Here is a 21,342-nt window from a genome sequence, read left to right on the forward strand (position 1 = left end):
ACCCCCAGAGAAGCTTCGTGCGCATTCTACTCGTGGGGCTTCGTCATCCTGGGCCCTGTTAAGGGTGTGTCAGTGGATGACATTTGCAAAGCTGCAAGCTGGAGCTCTCGCCACACCTTTATTAATTTCCTTCAGAGTGTGTTGCAGGCGAGTGATCTGTGATCATATGCAACATGCAATGTTTTATTAACTGCATGACTGTCTCCCTTTATGGATAAAAGGCGGACGGCGCAGATGGGTCTAAGTATTCATAAGCATGAGATCGGTGATCCCGTTTCTCTTATATTGAATTCATCCCCTTATAAGACACACTGCCGCCGCCACATGAACCTCTACGAGGACAAGGCGACTGGACTGGCGTGTGTATATGTATATTGGCTGACACTGTTGCACGCGGGATTAGACACGGTCCCGTCAATCACATCGCTTTCCCACAGCGATAGGGAACATCTCGGTTATGGATATAACCTAGGTTCCCTGAGCTAGGGACCAGATATGATAAGGTTGCGTGCACAGTGCATGTTTTTTCTCTGGTAGGCTCAAAGGCTCGGAGTCTTCAGAGATCGAGCGGCATAGTCACCTTCAATATATAGGCACCTGAGGGGGCGGGCTCAGGGTGGTGATTTGCCGCAATTCGGCCTTCCGGCGTGAATAGAAAGTACTTCGATTGGTCAATGAACAGGTCATTTCCCGTCAATCAAATCTGGTCCCTAGCACAGGGAACCGAGGTTATATCCATAACCGAGATGTTAACCATTCAACTAGCCTCCCACAGCTCAGGACCCCCTGCTGGAGGAGACAAGCAACTGCCACCCACCTCGGACTAGCTGCCTGCTGCCCCAGTCCCCCTGCTGGAAAAAAAGAGCAACTACTGCCCACTTCCGACTAGCTGCCCAGAGTCCAAGTCCCCCTGTGGGAGGCACTGGGAATAACTGCCATGACACGGACTAACCCCTCACTGCCCCATTCCCCTGCCACCTCGTCACCAGCCCCTTAGTCCCTAAAACTCCCCCTCTACCCCTGCTGGAGCCTCTTGCCAACAAAGACTCTTATTTTATAAAACGATGAATCTTTTTAAACCTAAGTCCTGACATCTCTTTGGTGGAATACAGTTTGCTCCTCCTAGTAATTTAGACGAAGTGACGGCCCCAATGGCCACCTACCTGTGACAAATATTCTGAAGACACTAAAAAACGAAAATCTAAGCAGAGCAATAAGAAGAGTATGCAGAAGCAAGCTCATGGATTGCTCCCCATCTTTACATAAGCTGTGTAGCCACAAGGACCTGATCCCAGACAACATGTCTTTGTAACATCAGGTGTAGTGATACTACTATCTGGCCAGCTAGGGCTATCTTCAGGCCAACTGGGGCTTATGGCCTGAGACCATTTGCGTTTCTCCTATTGGGCCGATAGCCCTGCAGTATTCCCCTAAAACCCGCCCATCTCATGCGGCCTGTCTGTAAACGTCATCCATCTGCCGAATACACAAGTGACTGGGAAGTTCAAGCTGAGATATCATGCGATAAAGTCTACATGCCAGGCACCAACGACCTACAGCAAAGTGAGTTAAGAAAATAAATATAATCGAAACCGAAGTAGGCATAATTCACGTTAGAAAGCAAGCTAGTCTCTATTGTTCACAGTGAAATTAACATAAGCCTGTGTTTAAAGCACACCATGGCTTGAATAGAGTGCTAATCATTCATCACAATAAATTAGCTCAAACAATTATGAAGTAATTCGATGTTAATTAAACATCCATACATAATTTGGTCATTTGAGTCAGCTGAGTTTTGTACTGAAAAAGGTCGAAATTAGATCCATAAGTCATTACACCCACTGTTACAATCTCACAATTGCAATAGCAAAAACCTGTATCTGCTTTTATTCCACAGTGTGTTGGACGTCATTAACAATTAATTGACCAAGAACAAATTAAAATAGAAAACATTAACGAAAGGTAAATTCTAACATGGCTGGGACACCAGTGATTTGTCCTGTGATTTGCTGATTAATTCATAATATATAATAATTATTAATCATCAACATCAGAATAATGTAAAAAAAACTCTTCTATGCCATTATTGATTTTTTTTTTTGGCCCACTTCTGTATGGCTGAAAATGACTGAGATCACTCACACACACACCAATCAAAGGACACCGTCACGTCACGTGAACCAAAGAGCTAGATCGGGTCTCTACAAATACTCGTGCCAGTCCAATACATGTTCTGAACACATCCAGGATGTCTCTTCAACTCTATTCTGTAGGTAAAACAGGATAAAGCCTCATTGCTATCATATGCTACTAATATTATTTTACATAACAGTGAAGCTCTGGGTTCAATGATTCTTCATAACGTCAACATCTCAGGTGATTGCCTGCAGCCCATCAATTCTACTTGCTTAAAGATATACTCTTCTACAGCTGCTTATGTGACACTCTATGTGATGGCTGCAGCTGTGGTGATATTCACTGTGTGTGGGAACCTTCTGGTAATAATCGCTGTGTATCATTTCAAGCAACTTCATACTCCAACAAATATTCTTATTATCTCACTAGCTATTTCTGACTGTCTTGTAGGTTTATTTGTCATGCCAGTACATTCAATGATTTTGATTGAATCATGTTTACTGTTTGGGTCAACCTTCTGTTCCTTGTACAAAATAATGAATTTCCAGTTAACCTTTGTCTCTATATATAATATTACTTTCATCGCTGTAGACCGATACTTTGCCTTAAGTGACCCTTTCCTCTACTCCAAGAAGGTGTCACTCTTACTAGCATTCATTGTCACAACACATGTCTGGATTGTGTCACTGTTTTACAACTGTGCTCTTCTTTACTTTACTGGGAACTTCAAGAACAAATGTCCAGATAAATGTTTTTCCTCTATTGATGAAGTTTGGTCTACCATTGATCTTGTGGTTGTTTTTATTTTACCATGTGCCACTATCATCATTCTGTACCTAAAAGTCTTCTTCATTGCAAGAAGGCATGCAGTCCTAATCAGAGCAGCATTCAAGGACAGAAAGCATTTGGATGTCCAGAACAATGGAGGGTCAATGAGATTAGAGAGGAAAGCTGCTAAAGTTATTGGAATTCTTGTATCAGTCTTTCTGATATGTTTAATACCCTATTATATTTGTATGTTGCTTTTTGATGTATTAGCCCAGTCAAACGAACGTGTAGTGGATACCATGTTGACACTATTTTATCTCAACTCCACTATGAACCCAATCATTTATGCCTTGTTCTATCCTTGGTTTCAGAAAAGCATGAAATTAATTCTCACACTGAGAATATGCAGGCCTGATTCCTCATTGATAAATGTGCTCTCAGATCACTCTTGAGTTTTGTTTTGTGTTATAAACTTTCAGATTTATCTTGTTTCCATACAATATTTCTTTCATTCCTGTTATTTAGCTTTAAGTAAACCTTTCTGCTACTCTAAGGTTTCAGTCTGACTAGCATGCATCATAATGTCTGGATAATGTGTCTCTTTGACATGTCCATGTAAACTCACACAAGCAGAATATATTCTATGTAAATTATTACAGAAAAGCTTTAAATATCTTATCTGCAACTGTTTGTTAGAGATGCCCAATTGTTTGAATTAAGTCTATAGGAACATGACTATGAACTGAATATCCTACCTCACAAATAAGCAGAATGCTTTTATTTATTTATTTATTTTTAAATGCCACAGCATTTGAAAACATGCTTTGCAAGCACAACACAGCTCTTCAACAAGTGCAATATGGTTTACAAATACAAAACACGGCTATCAAATTACAGTATGCTCTGCAAATGGCACTTTGAAATGCAGGACAATTTTTACGGAAGAAATTGTGATTAAAATTAAACGGTTGTCTCTCTGGTGACCATGGCACACCAATACAGCCCAGGATATTTCTCCTATTTGCAAGTCTCATCCAAACAACCAATTTCTCTCATGTGACACATATTATGTATTATTCAATTTGTGTACATGCTAAAGTAAGCAGGAGAATAGATCTGATTTAAATGGTCACCACAGTGCTGAAGTTATCTCACCAAATTAGGATGTGCTGTGCACAGCATGTGGCCTCTCTGCTTCCATATCTGTCTCCTGTATCTTAGCACCTAACTACCCCCATCCTCAAGACTAAGCACATAGATACTTTTTAGTTTCATGATCATGTATTTGCTGCATACTTAATATGGCCACTATATCAACAAAAACAAATTAATTGCAAATTGTCTGTTTAGAAAGCATTTAAATCAGCCTTATGTGAGCAATCTGCATCAGTAGCCCCGGATACATGTGTCAATTTAACCCAAATCGCGTTTAAGCCGGTAAAAGCTCGTAACTCGCTTATAATTGCCTCATGTAGCTCACGCCTAAGTTAAACCGTTTCATTTTTTCCAGCTTAGTCTGAGCCGTTCGAGAGAGGTGGCCTACGCCGATCGGTGAGCTCAAACAAGGCGGGTCAAACTAGGCCGATGTAACATGGGGCTAGTGGTGACAGGGAAGCCACTCATAAGGAGTGTTATGCGCATGCGTGACTGCGTGGAGATGACCCAACCGCTTGTACACAATCCATCCCCATACACCGGAGATAGCCTGAAGGCTTTCAAGAGTACAGATGCATATCAATATGCAGTTGCAGGATGGGTGAATGACACCAATAAATGGCATCTGGAGGCAAAACACATGTATGGACATCTAAGTAATAGAATATTAATAAAGCACGCTAAAGTTGAAGAATGGACAGGATGCAGAGTCGGTTTCAGTTGGCTTGTATTGCAGCATGGAGACCCCTCTCGCTGTTGGTTCAAGAACGGTCTAACCTGATGCAGTATGCTATCAGGTTTTATACAAAGAGAAGTGGGTGTGGGATACAGTGAGAGGGTCACCTATGGGGGGATGGGGATGCCAGGACACAAGGCCTCTAGCAGGAAGAGGGGGGGGGGGGGGGTCACATGTCATTTGCATTGGATCTCAGTGAGAGACAGACGTAGTATACGTTCAGAGTGAGTTGTAGATACAGAGAAGTACATCTTTACCTATAATAATAACAATAATTCCAGTTCCATCAGTCCCCCAATTGAGCATATATATGCTCACACAATAATAACCAGGCAACAGCCAATCAGGGCAGGACACATCGAAATATGTTACAGATAGGGATGATACAAATGAACCGTGGAATATCTATTTGCAGTTCCATCAGTAGTTATCTTGTGACCACACAGAGCCCACATGCAGAGTCCTTCTGCCATGTTCTCTGGGTGGGTAGTCTCTACCATGGCAAGACGTGCTGAATCAGGTGCTGAAACACCAAGCACGTGGATGGCCAGTTGATGAGTTCAGGTTTCCTTTGTGTCCACAGGGTTGTCAAGAGTCCTTTTGTTTAGGCTGAGTGTGTATCTCTGAGGAGAGCTGGACAGTCCATGACCTCAGCCGGAGCCAAAAACACCCGGGACACAGGGAGGTGTTAGATAGGGTGTGTTGATGGCTGCAGATGGGCAGGGGAGGGGTAGTCTTCTCCTAAAGTGTTGTGTGTGATCTCAGGGTCCGCATGAGAAACCACAACAGTATGAGGGGTTTTAGAGCCATTCAAACATTTGCATTTGACTGTGATATGGGGAAGGGGGAGGGGTGCTTGGTAAAAGGATTCTGCAAGATTACTTAAGGGGTCAAGGCACATGGCTTGGAGTAAATAAAAATAAAGGTTGAAACAAACAAAGACAAATAGCACACGACTTTGACCAAATAAAAATAAAAAGGAATACAGTTGTGACAAACAAAAGACAACATAAAATAGTGCAGATAAGTCACAACAAGCCTTCAAATCCCCTATATGATAGCTTGGAAGCTATCACCTTTGAAAAGTAAATACAAGTTAAAGCAAGGCATTGTCAGACTTAAATCATACCAGACAATAAACAAAAACAGTCAAAAGTCATATACCAGACAATAAACAAAACAGTCAAAAGTATGTCATTCTATATTCTCACTCAGTCAGTGAGTGGCATTGAAGTCATTCATCGGCTAGGAGTCGTGTAAGTACATTCATTCATCGGCTGGCCAGCCCACACACACACACACACACACACACACACACACGCGCGCTTGCGCAGTTGTTCGCTCAGAACACGCGTTGTCTGACTCGTGGGGAAACAAAGACAAGAGAAGTTAATAATCTGGTTACAACATGTAGGCAACACAGAACACAGAGAGTTAGCAGAAGTTTGCCTCCTCAACATTCACTGGCGTTATTTGACTATCGACAGAACACTTGAACAGCGAGCTCATTTGATTTTACTTAAAAGGGGCATTCCAACATATTGTGGGCCCAGCTAATGTGTCTATACATTTATGTATGTTTTTCCGTAAAGGCATCTTATTTCCATGTATCTTAAACATATACACCCAGGATGAAGGCTTTGTTAAAAGTCTTCGCTCCTCTCCTTCTAACTGGCTAAGTTAGATCAATTTAGACAATGGGATAGATGGTGCTGTTTGAATCACTACTGATAGTCAAGCCTGGCCACTTTAAGAACAAAGACAACACAGATGGACGCACACAGGCTTACACAACGAACATGAAACACGGAACAGACAAACATATCACGCTGAAACAAACCAACCGAAACCGACCCGTCCTGGTCCTTATAATGAATAGTAAAAGTCAATTATAGCGAACGGGACTTTTTCTTTTATGTGCAAAGGTTTCTTTTGTTTGATGTGAGATCTCCCTACTTCTTCCGATAAGGTTCTTCAAGCTTAGCTCCCGGTTGGAGAGGATTGACGATGGAGGACTCTCTATCTGTCCAGCGTAACAAACAGAGACCACCGCGGCTCTCGGACCCACTGTTGTTCAGACACGTGGCCACAAGTAGACTACAAGTCCGACGCCTGCGTCTGAGACTTAGTTTGAATATATATTGGGACTAAACCTGAATACGATGCCTTTCACTGTGCGCTGCAGTGTCGGGTAAATATATATAAACTACTTTACTCAATGTGTGGAAAAGCAAGCGCTTTCCACAACTTTATCTCACTCACTCCAAACAAAAAAAACAATTTTGCACATAGAATGAAGCGTAAGTCGCTTACCGTTCCCGTTCAAAGTTTTTGAAGCGTTGGCTGTTGGATGTATATCTACCGGCATCGAAGGACCATCTAATAGAATATTAATAAAGCACGCTAAAGTTGAAGAATGGACAGGATGCAGAGTCGGTTTCAGTTGGCTTGTATTGCAGCATGGAGACCCCTCTCGCTGTTGGTTCAAGAACGGTCTAACCTGATGCAGTATGCTATCAGGTTTTATACAAAGAGAAGTGGGTGTGGGATACAGTGAGAGGGTCACCTATGGGGGGATGGGGATGCCAGGACACAAGGCCTCTAGCAGGAAGAGGGGGGGGGAGGGTCACATGTCATTTGCATTGGATCTCAGTGAGAGACAGACGTAGTATACGTTCAGAGTGAGTTGTAGATACAGAGAAGTACATCTTTACCTATAATAATAACAATAATTCCAGTTCCATCATAAGTTACTCAAACAGCGATTATCAACCGATTTATTTTAGTGGTGGTTAAGATGGGCTAGCTAGGTGTAGCTACAGCCTTTAGTAAAATTCGCTAGCAGTTCGCTAACTATTAGCACTCTAGCTTAGTCAGGAGAGTTTAGCTCTGATAAGGCACAGCAATTGTGGCAATAAATGGCATCTGGAGGCAAAACACATGTATGTCATCACAGGACATGTAAGTTACTCAAACAGCGGTTATCAACCGATTTATTTTAGTGGTGGTTAAGAGTGCCAATGTGGGCTAGCTAGGTCTAGCTAAAGCCTTTAGTAAAGTTTGCTAGTAGCGCGCTAACTATTAGCACTCTAGCTTAGTCAGAAGAGTTTAGCTCTGATAAGGCACAGCAATTGTTCACGATTGTATCAATGTGCTGCATTTCACTTAACAAGTCAGTCATTCCCAGTCTCTGAACACAAAATCAACATCTCCATGGATAGTGGTGCAGGGAAATACAGAGTGTTGACTGCACAATCAGGAGTTAGCTGTTAGCTGCTAGTTGTCTCTTATAATTTGCAACCAACCATTAATTCCGCCGATCTAAATCTTTTGGTATGCAATTCCATTTTTTATTTGGGTTATTTTCACGACTGGTGTCGCATCCATCAGCACAACATATGCCGGGCATTTTTAACTTTCTGTGGGTTTTGACCGACTATGTCCATGTTGTGACTGACGCTCAGCTTGAAAATACGTTTGAGTGCTCATGCATTGCATTGCTTGGAAGCTCGTGCATTAATGAATCAACTGACACATTTGTTGCATTGGTCAGAATTCAGTAAGACGGAGAAAACACAATTTTTCTACCGTTGTTGAAACTCATACGACTTGTTTTCTTTCCAACTGAGAGTGGTTATTCAAAGAAAATGTTAAGGACTATCTACTGATAGAAAGAAGGGAAATTTTAGCCACTACACTGCCTGTACATGATGCGGATCCACGTTGATGTTGTTAGTAAACAAACAAGGTGTGAGCACACCTCCGTCGTCTTTGCGCATGCCCAAGGCAAGGTAAGAGGCTTAAATTTTGGTCCATGTATAAACGTACCGACAAGAGCTGTTTCCCTTAAAAATGTTTACACCTACTCGCGAAGACGATTCCGTGATTTGGGTTAAATTGACACATGTATACGGGCACATGTGTTGGGGAGCGGCAGAAGTCGAGGAAGATCCGGTCTGGGTTCATCGCACAGGTAAGGCAGTCCAATAGCAGATACACAATTCCAAAAAACGTCAGGCAGTGGCAGAAGTCGAGGGTAATCCAATCCAGAGGCGGTAAACAGGTAGGCAAGAGTAGAGTAGGCAGAGGTACAGACAGGGAGAGAGCAACAGTCCGGGGTCAGAATAACTAGATTAGAATTTATCATGGAAAAACGCTGGAACTCTTGAGACACGGGGGAAACAAAGACGAACTGGCAACGAGACACTGGAAAACACACAGACTAAATACACTAGGTGATGAGAAACAATCGTGGAGGAGCAGACAATCAACAAGGCGGGGCACACACAAGGCAGGGAGTGAGGAGTCTGAAACGAGAGGAGAGATGAGTAGACAATCACAACACAGAACATGAACGTAAACTATAAATAAAAAGCCCACTTAACCTAATAGACAGAACTGGACGTAACAACCTACCCTTTATCAGGAAGTCTGCACTTTGCTCTGAGGGATGTTGGACAGAGGCATCGTCTGCAAGAGCAGCAGTGCCTAGACAGCGCCGATAGTACTGGTACAGAAGAAGACTGGGGCCTGTGGGTTCTGTGTCGACTATCGGAAGCTGAACAGTGAAACCAAGAAAGATGCTTTCCCCCTACTGCGGATAGAAGACTCTCTCACCAGCTTGACACAGGCTCTCTTGTACTCCACCTTGGACCTGGCCAGTGGATATTGGCAGGTCTAGGTAGAGGAGAGCGACCGTGAGAAAACTACCTTCACCACCCCTTTCGGCCTGTTCGAGTGGGACCGGATGCCCTTCGGCCTCTGCAACTTTCCACAAGCTGGGGCTGGGACCCACACTGATGGGAGGAACTGCGGGGGAAGGATGACAACTTGGACCTACCTGAACCATGGCTCATAACCCGCAGCGGCAGAGAAGAAGGCCCAAACGGCAACTGTAAGGGAGCTACTGAGCATTGGGGTAAACCACATGCAGATGGGTCATCAGGGCCAGGAGGGGACTCTGTCACTGTTGATGAGTAACTTTTACTGGCCAAAGATGGAGGAGTACGTGGAGGTGTTCGTCCAAGGCTGTCTACGCTGTCTAATTTTCAAAGCAAAACGAGAGGCCAAAGCCCCCTTAGTCCCAATACTGTCCAAGGCCCCCCTCCACATCGAGAGTATGGACTTCATTACATGAGTCGGCCAACTGATCGATACCAGAACATCTTGGTGCTGACTGATTTGTTTAAGTATGCTCAGGCCATCCCCACCACCGACCAGACCACCATCAGCACCGCCAGGGTTCTTTGGGGTCCAGTGTTCCAGCCTTTTGGGTGCCCATAGATCCTCCACTCTGACCAGGGCCTGAACTTTGAGTCCAAGGTCATCCGAGAGCTTTGTCAACTCTACGGGTGCTGGAAGATCTGGAGACCAATCACCCTGCTATACCACCCTCAGGCTAACGGAGGTTGTGAGAGGTTCAACCAGACCCTGCTGAGCCTTTTGGGGACCCTGGAGACCAATCAACAGAACAAGTGGGTGGAACATCTCCCCTCCCTAATGCAGGCCTATAACAATAGTTAACATAGTACCACAGGCTATGCCCCGTCTTACCTGATGTTGAGTATGCATGTGCGCCCACCCGTTGATCTTCTCCTAGGTGCCGAGAGATGGAGCCCAGACTACTGCAGAGTGGGTGAGTAATAACCATCAACGGCTTCATGATGCATACCGACCAGCCATTGAGCATTTAGGTGCTGCAGCCGCCAAGAACAAGCTCCTGTATGACCGGACAGTCCAAGACGCCCCCCTACTTTCTGGTGAGCGGGTCCCGTCTACAAGGTGCGCCCTGAAGGAAGCCTGGGCCCCGACATTGAATTACATCACAACCTGCTTCATCTCTGTGCCGATTAACCGGTACCAAGTCAATGGGGTGGGCAGCTGTGCCTTTCGGACCTGGACCGACTGTGGACGAAAGGGACCCCCTACCACAGCCCAGAGGCTCCCGATGGCAACTGGGCCTCATAATCCAGGTTCTAGGGACTAGAACAGAATAGTGGGGAAGGATGTCACAGGGTGACTACATTCAGTGGGGGAGGAACAACACGCCAGGGAATTAGGTTCCCATTGGAACGGTGTAACGCAGCACACCACACCAAGAGGTAAACAATCATTTATGAATCAGGCAAACTAGCTTCATGGGAAACAACAAGAAATAACTAAGCTGGCCATTAGTTAACCGTATGAGTCGGAGTGCTTTTATACACCAGGTAACCGTCAGTATTGCAGAAGCAAGGAATCAAAGAGAGGGGATTCGAAGAGAAGGACGGCGTCCAGTCCCAACGAACGCCAAGACAGGCAAGGTGCTAAACGGAGCTTACGAGGAACCGGCATTCTGCCAGAGCTGGACTTTACAAACTCTCTTACCACATCCGTCATCCTGAGAATAGTCAACTGAAAGCTATAGGAGTGAAGAACGTCCCTAACACCGTTAATCTAAGTAGCCTACCTCCCCCTTTACTTTGTAGCCTACGATTGCAGGCTAGTTGTCTGCTAACGACGAACCTGAGCAGTACCTAGCTCGGAACGCTACCTGGTGCTCCCTGGGTCCTTGGCTATCCACTCGCAGCAAATCATGGAAAATACGGCCCGGCCTATTTTTTGCTTGGTCAGGTGAGTCCACTGTGTTGAAGTGACATTGTTTTATAGTGGCATTGTTTTGTAGTGACATTGTTGTGAAGTGACATTGTATCAAAGTGCCATTGTGTAAAGTGTAATCGTGTGCAGTGCCCACATTGAGTGCCTTGTTTGGTTTGGAGTGTATACACAAAGTGCCTTCACTGTTCTATAGTGTTGACTCTTATAATACAGTCCAGGTAACCGGCAGCACGTAGCCTGGGAAGGCTACAGTAGTGCCCTGTGCAATCTGTGAGCACAGAGCGTGCCTAATAACCTCAGGTTAACCATTCAACTAGCCTGCCACAGCTCAGGACCCCCTCCTGGAGGAGACAAGCAACTGCCACCCACCTTGGACTAGCTGCCTGCTGCCCCAGTCCCCCTGCTGGAGAAAACGAGCAACTACCGCCCACCTCCGACTAGTTGCCCAGTGTCCAAGTCCCCCTGTGGGAGGCACTGGGAATAACTGCCGTGACACAGACTAACCCCTCACTGCCCCATTCCCCTGCCACCTCGTCACCAGCCACTTAGTCCCTTAAACACCCCCTCTACCCCTGCTGGAGCCTCTCGCCATCAAAGACTCTTATTTTATAAAATGATGTATCTTTTTAAACCTGAGTCCTGTCATCTCTTTGGTGGAATACGGTTTGCTCCTCCTAGTAATTTAGATGGAGTGGCGGCCCCAATGGCCACCCACCTGTGACAAATTTTCTGAAGACACTGAAACACTAAAAATCTAAGCAGTGCACTAAGAAGAGTAAGCAGAAGCAAGCTCATGGATTGCTCCCCATCTTTACATAAGCTTTGTAGCCACAAGGACCTGATCTCAGACAACATGGCTTTGTAACATCAGGTCTAGTGATTCCACTATCTGGCCAGCTAGGGCTATCTTCAGGCCAACTGGGGCTTATGGCCTGAGACCATTTGCATTTCTACTATCGGGCCGATAGCCCTGCAGTATTCCCCTAAAACCCCCCAGAACATGCGTCCTGTCTGTAGACGTCATGCATCCCCACATTACATAAGTGATTGGAAGTTCAAGTTGAGATATCATGTGATAAAGTGTAGATGCCAGGCACCAACGACCTACAGCAAAATAAGTTATGGAAATAAATATAATGGAAACCATGTTGGCTGTTTGCTGTCTCTGATCTTCGCTTTGTGGAAAGACTCGTGAGACTTCTCTATTCCTTAAGAAATGGTTTTCCCTATGAGTGGGAATGGGGTATTTGTGTGTGTTTACATGTGTTTGCAGGGAAAGGGTGTACACAGGTAGTAGTTTTGGTTGAAATGCCTAGCCCTAATTCAGACAACTTCTAAATGGCTAGTAGCGCTCGCACCATAACTACATGATGTACTAACGGGTGCGGTCAAAACATGGGTTTGTTTTATGAAATTTCATAAAATACTGTAATGTGGCTTATAAATGGCGGTTATATGGTATGGAAAATAGGGTATCAGGTGGTGAGCAGTTGTCAGCCTATTGGGCCTGTGTAGGTTTAGTGGGTTATGCTAATATAGTTTGCTGTTTGTTTTTGTGTGCTGTGACTTGGATTGGTGTGCTCATAAAATACAATGATTTGTTGTGATCTCATATTCACTAGTTGTACTGATGTAGGGCTGCAACTATCGAATATTTTTGGAATCGAGTATCCTACCGAGTATTCCATCGATTAATCGAGTAATCGGATAAAAATTACTGCGGATAACAATACCAATAGTGCGTCCTACAACCAGGTTCAAAGCTCAACAGCTGCGTGTATGTGTGTGACCACACTTGCGATAGGGAGAAATGAAGAGTGCGTGACATGAGATCTTGGAGAATTGTTTGCTTACTTGCTACCTAACATGATGCCTAGTCATCACTATCAACTAATAACATAGGCTAAAAATAATCACAAGTAGTGTACGTTCCAACTAGCGCTAGTGTCTATACATCCGCTAGCTAGCGTCAACTTTTACGTTACATAGGCTCAGCATGGTGACCTGTTAATGTTTTTATTGGTTCTAGTCTGTTAAAACACCCACGATACCAAAAGCAGTCTTCTTTATCTCCCTTTAATGTGCATTTATCAATTTCCATTACATGACGATGCATGTGATCGTACAATACAGTATGTGTGTTGTCTGCAATGAGAATACGGACTAATCAGCACTGCACTGCACTGAATCACATTAAAGGCACCCAGTGCAACTTTCGAGGCTTAAAAATAAACATTCAATTTCTAGTCTTTTTTAAACGTAGTAAGTTTCAATAACTCCATACCATTACATATCGACATTCAAGGAGCAAAGATGAGACGTCGTCGTGTGGTGAGAACTGATAGAAAATCGATAACAACAACAATCGCCGCCATTTTCTTTATTTTTTGTAACCTACAATAAATACAGCAGGCTTCCAGTCAATGGGAAAATGGCCTCTCCCCACCGGCGATTGTTGTTGTTTACGATTTTCTATCAGTTCTCACCACACAACGACGTCTCATCTTTGCTCCTTGAATGACGATATGTAATGGTATGGAGTTATTGAACTAACTTACTACGTGTAAAAAAGACTAGAAATTGAATGTTTATTTTTCATTGAATGTTTACATAAAGTTGCACTGGGTGCCTTTAAAAGGAGTTATTGCTTCACGATAACAATTACACAACTAATATAACTAAATACATATAAAAGTGGACATTACACTAGGCAACATGGATCTCATGATTCATATCTCATCCAGTCGAAATCTGAACAGGATGAACCCATCCTTATAACGTCGACTCAACATAAGAATCATAACTAATTCTCCGCTTAGCATGCTAAGCGCTCTTAATAGCAATGTGTACTCGCATGAAGCCAAAATGCACGATTATCACAGTAGTAACTTTATGAAAACCCTTACTTTCATGAGGTACGCACACAATGCCTCACATACATGTCAAACGATGATGAGCACTATGGTCAACTACTCTGCCACTGCCACTGAATTGGCAACGTACTAAACTTGTAACTACAGCATAGTGATGTTGCCTAGCAACGCTATAAACAAATGTCTTTCATACAGTTATCATGCGGAAAGGCATTTTACGGCTGGTTTCTTGATTCTCCGCCATCGCGCCATCGTAAATAATATGAATTAAACGAAGCCTCGAGGCCTATACTGATGTGAAGTGGGGGGGGGTAATTGTCAGCCTATTGGGCCTGTATAGGTTTAGTGGGTTATGCTAATATAGTTTGCTGTTACTTTTTGTGTGCTGTGACTTGGATTGGTGTGCTCATAAAATATAATGATTTGTTGTGATCTCATATTCACTAGTTGTACTGATGTGATCCTCCCATTACGTGCACTGTGTGAATTGCATGGCATTGCATAGAACACTTTTCCTCACAGACTCCCGATTGGCATAATTACTCCATTGTTTTCACCTGGACTACCACTTAACCTGTGAACGTGATCGAGGGGCAGAGGGGAGGGCTATAAGAAGGGGGAGATGTCTTCAGACGAGGTGCCCGGCTGGGACCCGCGATACCGTGGCGGACGACGGATGGACCAGGAGAGGGTGACGAGCCGACCGTCCGAACAAAGCAACGAACCAGGAAGAAGCAGTTTGGCCTACGGCAGGGACGACGGAACGGTGGCAGACGAACCGGACGGGGCTGCAACGGATGGGAGCACGCCAGCGTCGCGGAGGAGAACTGTAGTCGTTATATGATCGGTACTCCAAATGCTGAGCTAAAGGGACGTAGGCTTTTATTTAGGGTGACCAGATTTGAGTTGGTGAAAAAGAGGACACTTCAGCGGTGACGGTCGGGGGGGGGGGGGGGGGGGCATGCTATTATCAAGGGCCCTAGTGCGCGCTATTTACTAGTTAAGAGGCGCGCGCACACACACACCATTAGGCGTATATATATATATATATATATATATATATATATAAAAGTTAAACTTTCCTATGTAATTATGTATAATCCATTGTGTCATCTCTCCTTTTGCTAAAGATAAAGCAACAACAAACTCTAATAGCTGGCCTCACTCTCATTAATATTAATGTCTTAATATTAATGTATCTACCAATACATAGGCCTATTACCAGAAATGTGTTGGATTCTACAGTCGAATTAGTTACTAAGGCTATTGTATTGGGAGAGTAGACATGTGAAAAAGAAAGCTATCAACAATAGCACTCTGACACACTAACGTAAACAAACGGTCAAAGTGCTGAAAGGTTCTTTAAAAACACTTATGAAAGGCACGATTTGTTGCGGCGGCACAGCAGCTTTACCAACATCTGAAAAACACATATACAATGAAACATGTGCTCGGCGGCGACCTATCATTCAGGGCCTGTTTTGGAGCAGATTGCCTAGCAGTCCGTAGTCTCCCAATTTGCCAAGATGCAGGTTGTGAATATATCATTCCCTAAAATCCACCTTCGGTAAGGTGTGCAGTGCACTGCTCTGCTATTGTTTCTGACATATGTGACAGTGGTAACAGCCGAGTGATCTTTTTCCAAATTGAAACTCAATAAGACCTACCTACCTGGCCGCATGGAGCAGGAGAGGCTGGCTATCCTTTCCATTGAAAAAGCATATCATGCATCACCACCTTTATGTTTGAAAGGTGCCTGCCTGTGTACTTTGCCTCTAGGTCTTGACGTTTAGATTTTGCATCATTAGATCGTCTAGTCACATGATCAAATAGAGACTTGACATTGGACATCAAAATATTACCCACAAATCATTGCATATCTGTATATGACAACAATACCAATGAAATTAAGAAATTATTCATTTAATTGAATCGTTTTTTTTTTAAATAGTTTCCATAGTTTATGTAGGATAAGCATATAATTGTGTTATAGATTGCTACTGACTATTTCCTTTCTACAAAATAATGGCCACCATGACCGAGATAGGTTGGCCATTCCGAGGGTATATATACCATATGGTAAGCCACCCTGGTTGAGCTCTAACCAGTCATTGGCCGCTGGTGTGTTTCCTCAACTCCTGAACTATCGGTCGCCGCGGTAACTACAATATACAGACTCATTCGTCGAGGCAAAATCCCGGACAATTTAGGAATCCCTGCCGGACGCTTTTTATAGGTCTCAAAAAGAGGACATGTCCGGGAAAAAGAGGACGTCTGGTCACCCTATTTTATTGATGTTTTAATGTTCCATGATTTGCTGTGTACGTGGCCTGCAGAGTAGGCTACTGACCCCTTGCCCGCTTATCCGAGGTTGGGTGGATTGCAATTTCCGGATTGGAACAGGTGGAAGAACACTGACATCCCTCGACAACACGAGAAGCCGACGGAGGTTAACCACTCAACGTCAACGCTCACCATATACAGCGTTAAGGAAAGTGAACCTTTCTAACCTACCTACATTGTGTTGTATATTGGACTGACTGAGTGCTGATTTATTCTTTCACTGTGGTGGATGTGACCGCCAGTTCATACAGGCCGCGACTGACGTCACGGGGGATTCCAAGGAATTCCGTCGGCGAGAGGGGGCGCCGCCCACTACGACACGCAACAAGCGCTACCCAAGATTGCTACTACAGTTTAAGACTGCTTGTGACTGGACTTCTCGTGGACATTTATTTATTGAAACACTGCTTTTAAAACACTTAAATTATCGTTAATGTTTTATACAAAATAAAGTATATTTATTATAGCTATTGCGTGGTACTTCTGTGTCCTGGGCATTCCTAAATCGAAGGAGAGGGTCATACGGCTGACACAGTTACAGTTATATGAGCAGGAATAGGTTCATTCACTGGAGAGAAGTGACTTCAGGATGCCAGAGCCAGGATTCATCAGGCTTAACACTCTAAGGTCCAAGGCCTTTTAGACTTTTCTAAGTTGTCTGACATGCCTTGATGTTTTTGTACATTTTGCTTAACTTAAAACATTGATGCACAAATGGAATATAAGATTCTATTCTAGACGACCTCAGCAATAATATCATGTAAGTAAAAGGAATGTAGTAAAAAAAAGTTTAATTTAAATCAAATGTAAACATACCCTTGGAAAATCCTTGTTTCAGAGGTGCTCAGACTTTGTACATAAACACATTGTAAAGATTTATTCACAAGACTTTTTATTTCTGAGCCTTGTAAACATAGGTGTTGGCTAAACACATGTTAGTTTAGCATTCAGAAAGTATGTCTTGTTTCACTACCACATATTTATAATTTCAGAGTGTCCTGTACCATTCCTAAATCTGTGCCCCTACGAATGCATATTGATGAGTTGGTGTGAACAAACCTGTGACACCTCTCGCAAAGACAAAGGCTATATCCTAATGGCCCTAGAATGTCTTTGTGGCCCAAACCCCCTGGAGTGAATCTTGCCACATCATGACCCAATGGAGATCACTGAATCACCATCTCCTTATCATATGAATAGCTGTCATTTGCTAATGGGTGGGTCCTTAGCAGCAGAAACCCCACTCAGATACTAGAAAGTGCAACACATCAGTTCTATTCCCCTGACAAAGTGCTTATTTATTTTAAAATTTTGAACTGTATATATTATAAAAGAAAAGGGTTCAATGTCTCCGTGGTTGTTCTTTTTATGTCTCTAAGACGAAAACTCGCGGAGCTTTACATTTTTTTTGACAAAAAAATAAAAATATCCCGTACGAGGGATATAGACCTTAGACAGTTAAATCGAAATTCGGAATTAATGTGAAATAAACTTTAATAAAATATTTCTTATATACCGATTTTGATTATTTACCTTATATTTTTTACCTTGACTATGCTGATATGTTTATAATTGTGTTCCTAGCTAGCAAAATATCACCTGAAATTACACATTCTGTTGATGGTAGGTGTTAGTAACTACTTTTTGATGGTATGAATATCCTATCCTAGCCTCTATGAAAAGGCAGCCTCAGATTAAATTCCATTCAGTCCATCCGTTTTCTGTCCGAATAACAAACATTTAAGCAGCCACACCATTACTGCAAATGTTGAGAAAATGCAGAGTTTGGAAATAAAAAAGGAATTGTAAGGTGAGGTAGGTCGGCACAGTTTGCTTGATGCTAGATACATGAGCAGCAGCATAGGCCCTGTATGTTAAATAAAACTATCTTTAAGTCTATCTTTGCGTGCTGGTTTAAGAGAAGAGACACTGGACGAAGCTTCTTTTGTAGCAAGATGAGTTTACTTGGTATTCGATGATACAATTCAGCCGTCAATGCAAATGCAGTCACAAGTGATACATTCAACACATGGAGCTGGAGAAGGCCTTCTGCCCTAACACCCCTAAAGCTGTGGCTTTTAACCTCTTATTCTGCCCCTCATTCTGTGATGTCATCCTCCTTGGTCAGCAACTAAAAAGCCCCCCTCCTTTCATCATGGGATGTAGTTTCATATCAATGTCTGGTGCTCTCTGTACACAGTAGCATACCCGACAAATGTGGTTTGAGCTTGTGCCCATATAAGCACATTTGTCCTTAACGGTTTTCTAACTGCTGTGCACCTCACATTTGTCAAGTGTTTCTTCCTGTCCTATCAATATCATCCTCTTCCTCCTAGTCTATCAATACACCCTTTTCCACCCTAGGTCAAGGTCTGTTTGCCTTATCTATCAATACAGCCCCTAGACCCTTTCTTACTCTGTCTAAGCTTAAAGAGTTACAGCCTTGTTGTTTAGCCTGAGCTGTGTCGTGCAGGAGCTGTGTCGTGCAGCTGTGTCGTGCAGCTTCTAGGTGTTGGCCTGCTTCCTGTAAACTTACTTGCCATTTTCTTATGCTATGAATATGTGTTTGATTTTATCTTACACTAGGCCCCAAGGCTTAGTTCACAAGTAGCAGCCTTGACATAAGTATGCAGGCTTTACACCACTGCAGATGTAGCACCTTCATTCTCTGCTTGCTTTTGAATGCAGACAGATCGTCTTGAACGAGAATTAAGGGTCATCATAGGTAAGCAGTGGGTCTACGGTTGCAACTGTAACCCCTTTGAAGGTTGTGTCCCCTTGTAGCATCAGATCTGCTATGAATGAGGCGCAGATATGCCCTTCTTCACTTCTGTTACTCTGACCACAACAGTTCATACACAGCAAAGCCTGCCTCCTGGGAAAATACTTTTACATGCAGTTTTTCATTGCTAACAGATAACAGTTAAGTTAAGCTGTCAGACATGATTAAGTTACCATACAAAACAAAATATCAGTGGACCACACCTTGTGTCTGGATTTTCTTAGGCATTACCAGTGTACCTGTTTGAATGTAAACATATTAATTTGTATCCAGCTCTCATGCACTGTTTTTTTCCCTGGCTGCAGAGCAGTCTCAAAAGAGCAACGGGGAAAGGCTATGCCATTGGATACTACTGGTCTGAACACAACTCCTCTTGTGATGGGAGGGGATAGAACAAGACTATAAATTTCTATACAATTACCTGTTTTGACAAAGGTCACCGTTCATGTTTTTAGGACTGACTATAGATGGTGAACTGGTCTCTAGTCCAGTCTTTCCCTTTTTTCTATAACATACTTTGTATTTATTTTTGCATTTAAACTGGGAAGAAGCTCCAGGACAAATGACCTTTTATGGAATGAACAGTACAGGTAATTGCCTGGTGCCCCTAAAATCATCCTGTTCAAAGACATACTACTCTTCTGTGGCAGTTTACATGTCACTGTATGTGTTTGCTGCAGTTGTGGTGTTATTTACAATGTTTGGAAACCTGTTTGTAATCATCTCTGTCTGTCATTTTAAGCAACTTCATACTCCAACCAATATCCTTATCCTCTCTCTTGCTATGTCTGATTTTCTGGTGGGTTTATTTGTGATGCCTGTGCATTTAATGATTTGGATTGAATCTTGCTCACTGTTTAAGCCAGCATTTTGTTCCTTTTCTAATATGATTAGTTTCCATTTAACTTTTGTCTCTGTATATAATATTACTTTCATTGCTGTAGACCGTTACTTTGCCTTAAGTAACCCTTTCCTCTACTCCAAAAAGATTTCACTCTTACTAGCATTCATTATCACAACACATGTCTGGATTGTGTCACTGTTTTACAACTGTGCACTTCTTTACTTTAATGGAAATTTCAAGCACAAATGTCCGGGTAGATGTCTTCCTTACATAAATGAACTGTGGTTTACTGCTGATCTTGTAATTGTTTTTATTTTACCATGTGCTACCATTATAATTCTGTACATGAAAGTTTTCTTCATAGCTAGAAGGCATGCAGTCGCAATCAGAGCAACTTGTGCAGACAGGAAAAGAATGGAATTCCAGAACAATGACGACTCAACAGGATCAGAGAGAAAAGCCGCCAAAGTTATTGGAATTCTTGTATCAGTCTTTCTGATATGTTTAATACCCTATTATATTTGTATGTTGCTGTTTGATGTATTAGCCCAGTCATACGACCGTGTAGTGAATATCATGATGACCCTCTTTTTTCTCAACTCCACCATCAACCCACTAATTTATGCTCTGTTCTATCCTTGGTTTCAGAAAAGTATGAAACTAATTTTCACATTCAGAATATGCAAGACTGACTCCTCACTGAGGAATGTGCTCTCAAGTGGTTACTGAGCTTGTCTGCCACCATGAGGTGTTTACCATTTGAAATACCATGTGCAAATGCCACTTGTAACCATTTGCAATTTAATATAATGTAATCTTTCCAGCCATTATAAATATAATGGGAAACCATCAGCACAAAATGTTGTAAAAAAGCTTCAAATGTGGATTTAACAATTATCCTTTTACATGTGATATAAATCTAAAACAGGATGTGAAAGACTATTGAGCAACTTGGACCATGAGATTTTGATGGTAAGAAAGGCGAGATAATTAAAGACAGGAACATTCCTGCAAGGCAACCTCTGTGTGTCTGTACATTAAAATCAGCTTGAAACAAAGCAAACAAAAAATGAATGTGTGTAAGTATGTAATGTAATGTAACCGGAAC

At 42.9% G+C, this 21,342-nt stretch overlaps 2 protein-coding genes across 2 annotated transcripts; both read left to right on the forward strand.

The window, feature by feature from the left end:
* Positions 1 to 2,348: 2,348 nt before the first annotated feature.
* Positions 2,349 to 3,356, forward strand: LOC308361366 (trace amine-associated receptor 13c-like; the record flags this gene model as incomplete). Its single annotated transcript, XM_080833703.1, has 1 exon — positions 2,349 to 3,356. One exon carries the CDS (start codon positions 2,349 to 2,351, stop codon positions 3,354 to 3,356), a length of 1,008 nt encoding a protein of 335 aa, XP_080689829.1.
* Positions 3,357 to 19,952: 16,596 nt separating this feature from the next.
* LOC308382961 (trace amine-associated receptor 13c-like) lies at positions 19,953 to 20,963 on the forward strand (the record flags this gene model as incomplete). Its single annotated transcript, XM_080860518.1, has 1 exon — positions 19,953 to 20,963. The coding sequence occupies one exon, from the start codon at positions 19,953 to 19,955 to the stop codon at positions 20,961 to 20,963; it is 1,011 nt and encodes a 336-aa protein (XP_080716644.1).
* Between the last annotated feature and the right edge of the window lie 379 nt (positions 20,964 to 21,342).

Source organism: Sprattus sprattus, assembly GCF_963457725.1.
Source record: "Sprattus sprattus genome assembly, chromosome: 2".
Classification (NCBI taxonomy): Eukaryota; Metazoa; Chordata; class Actinopteri; order Clupeiformes; family Clupeidae; genus Sprattus; species Sprattus sprattus.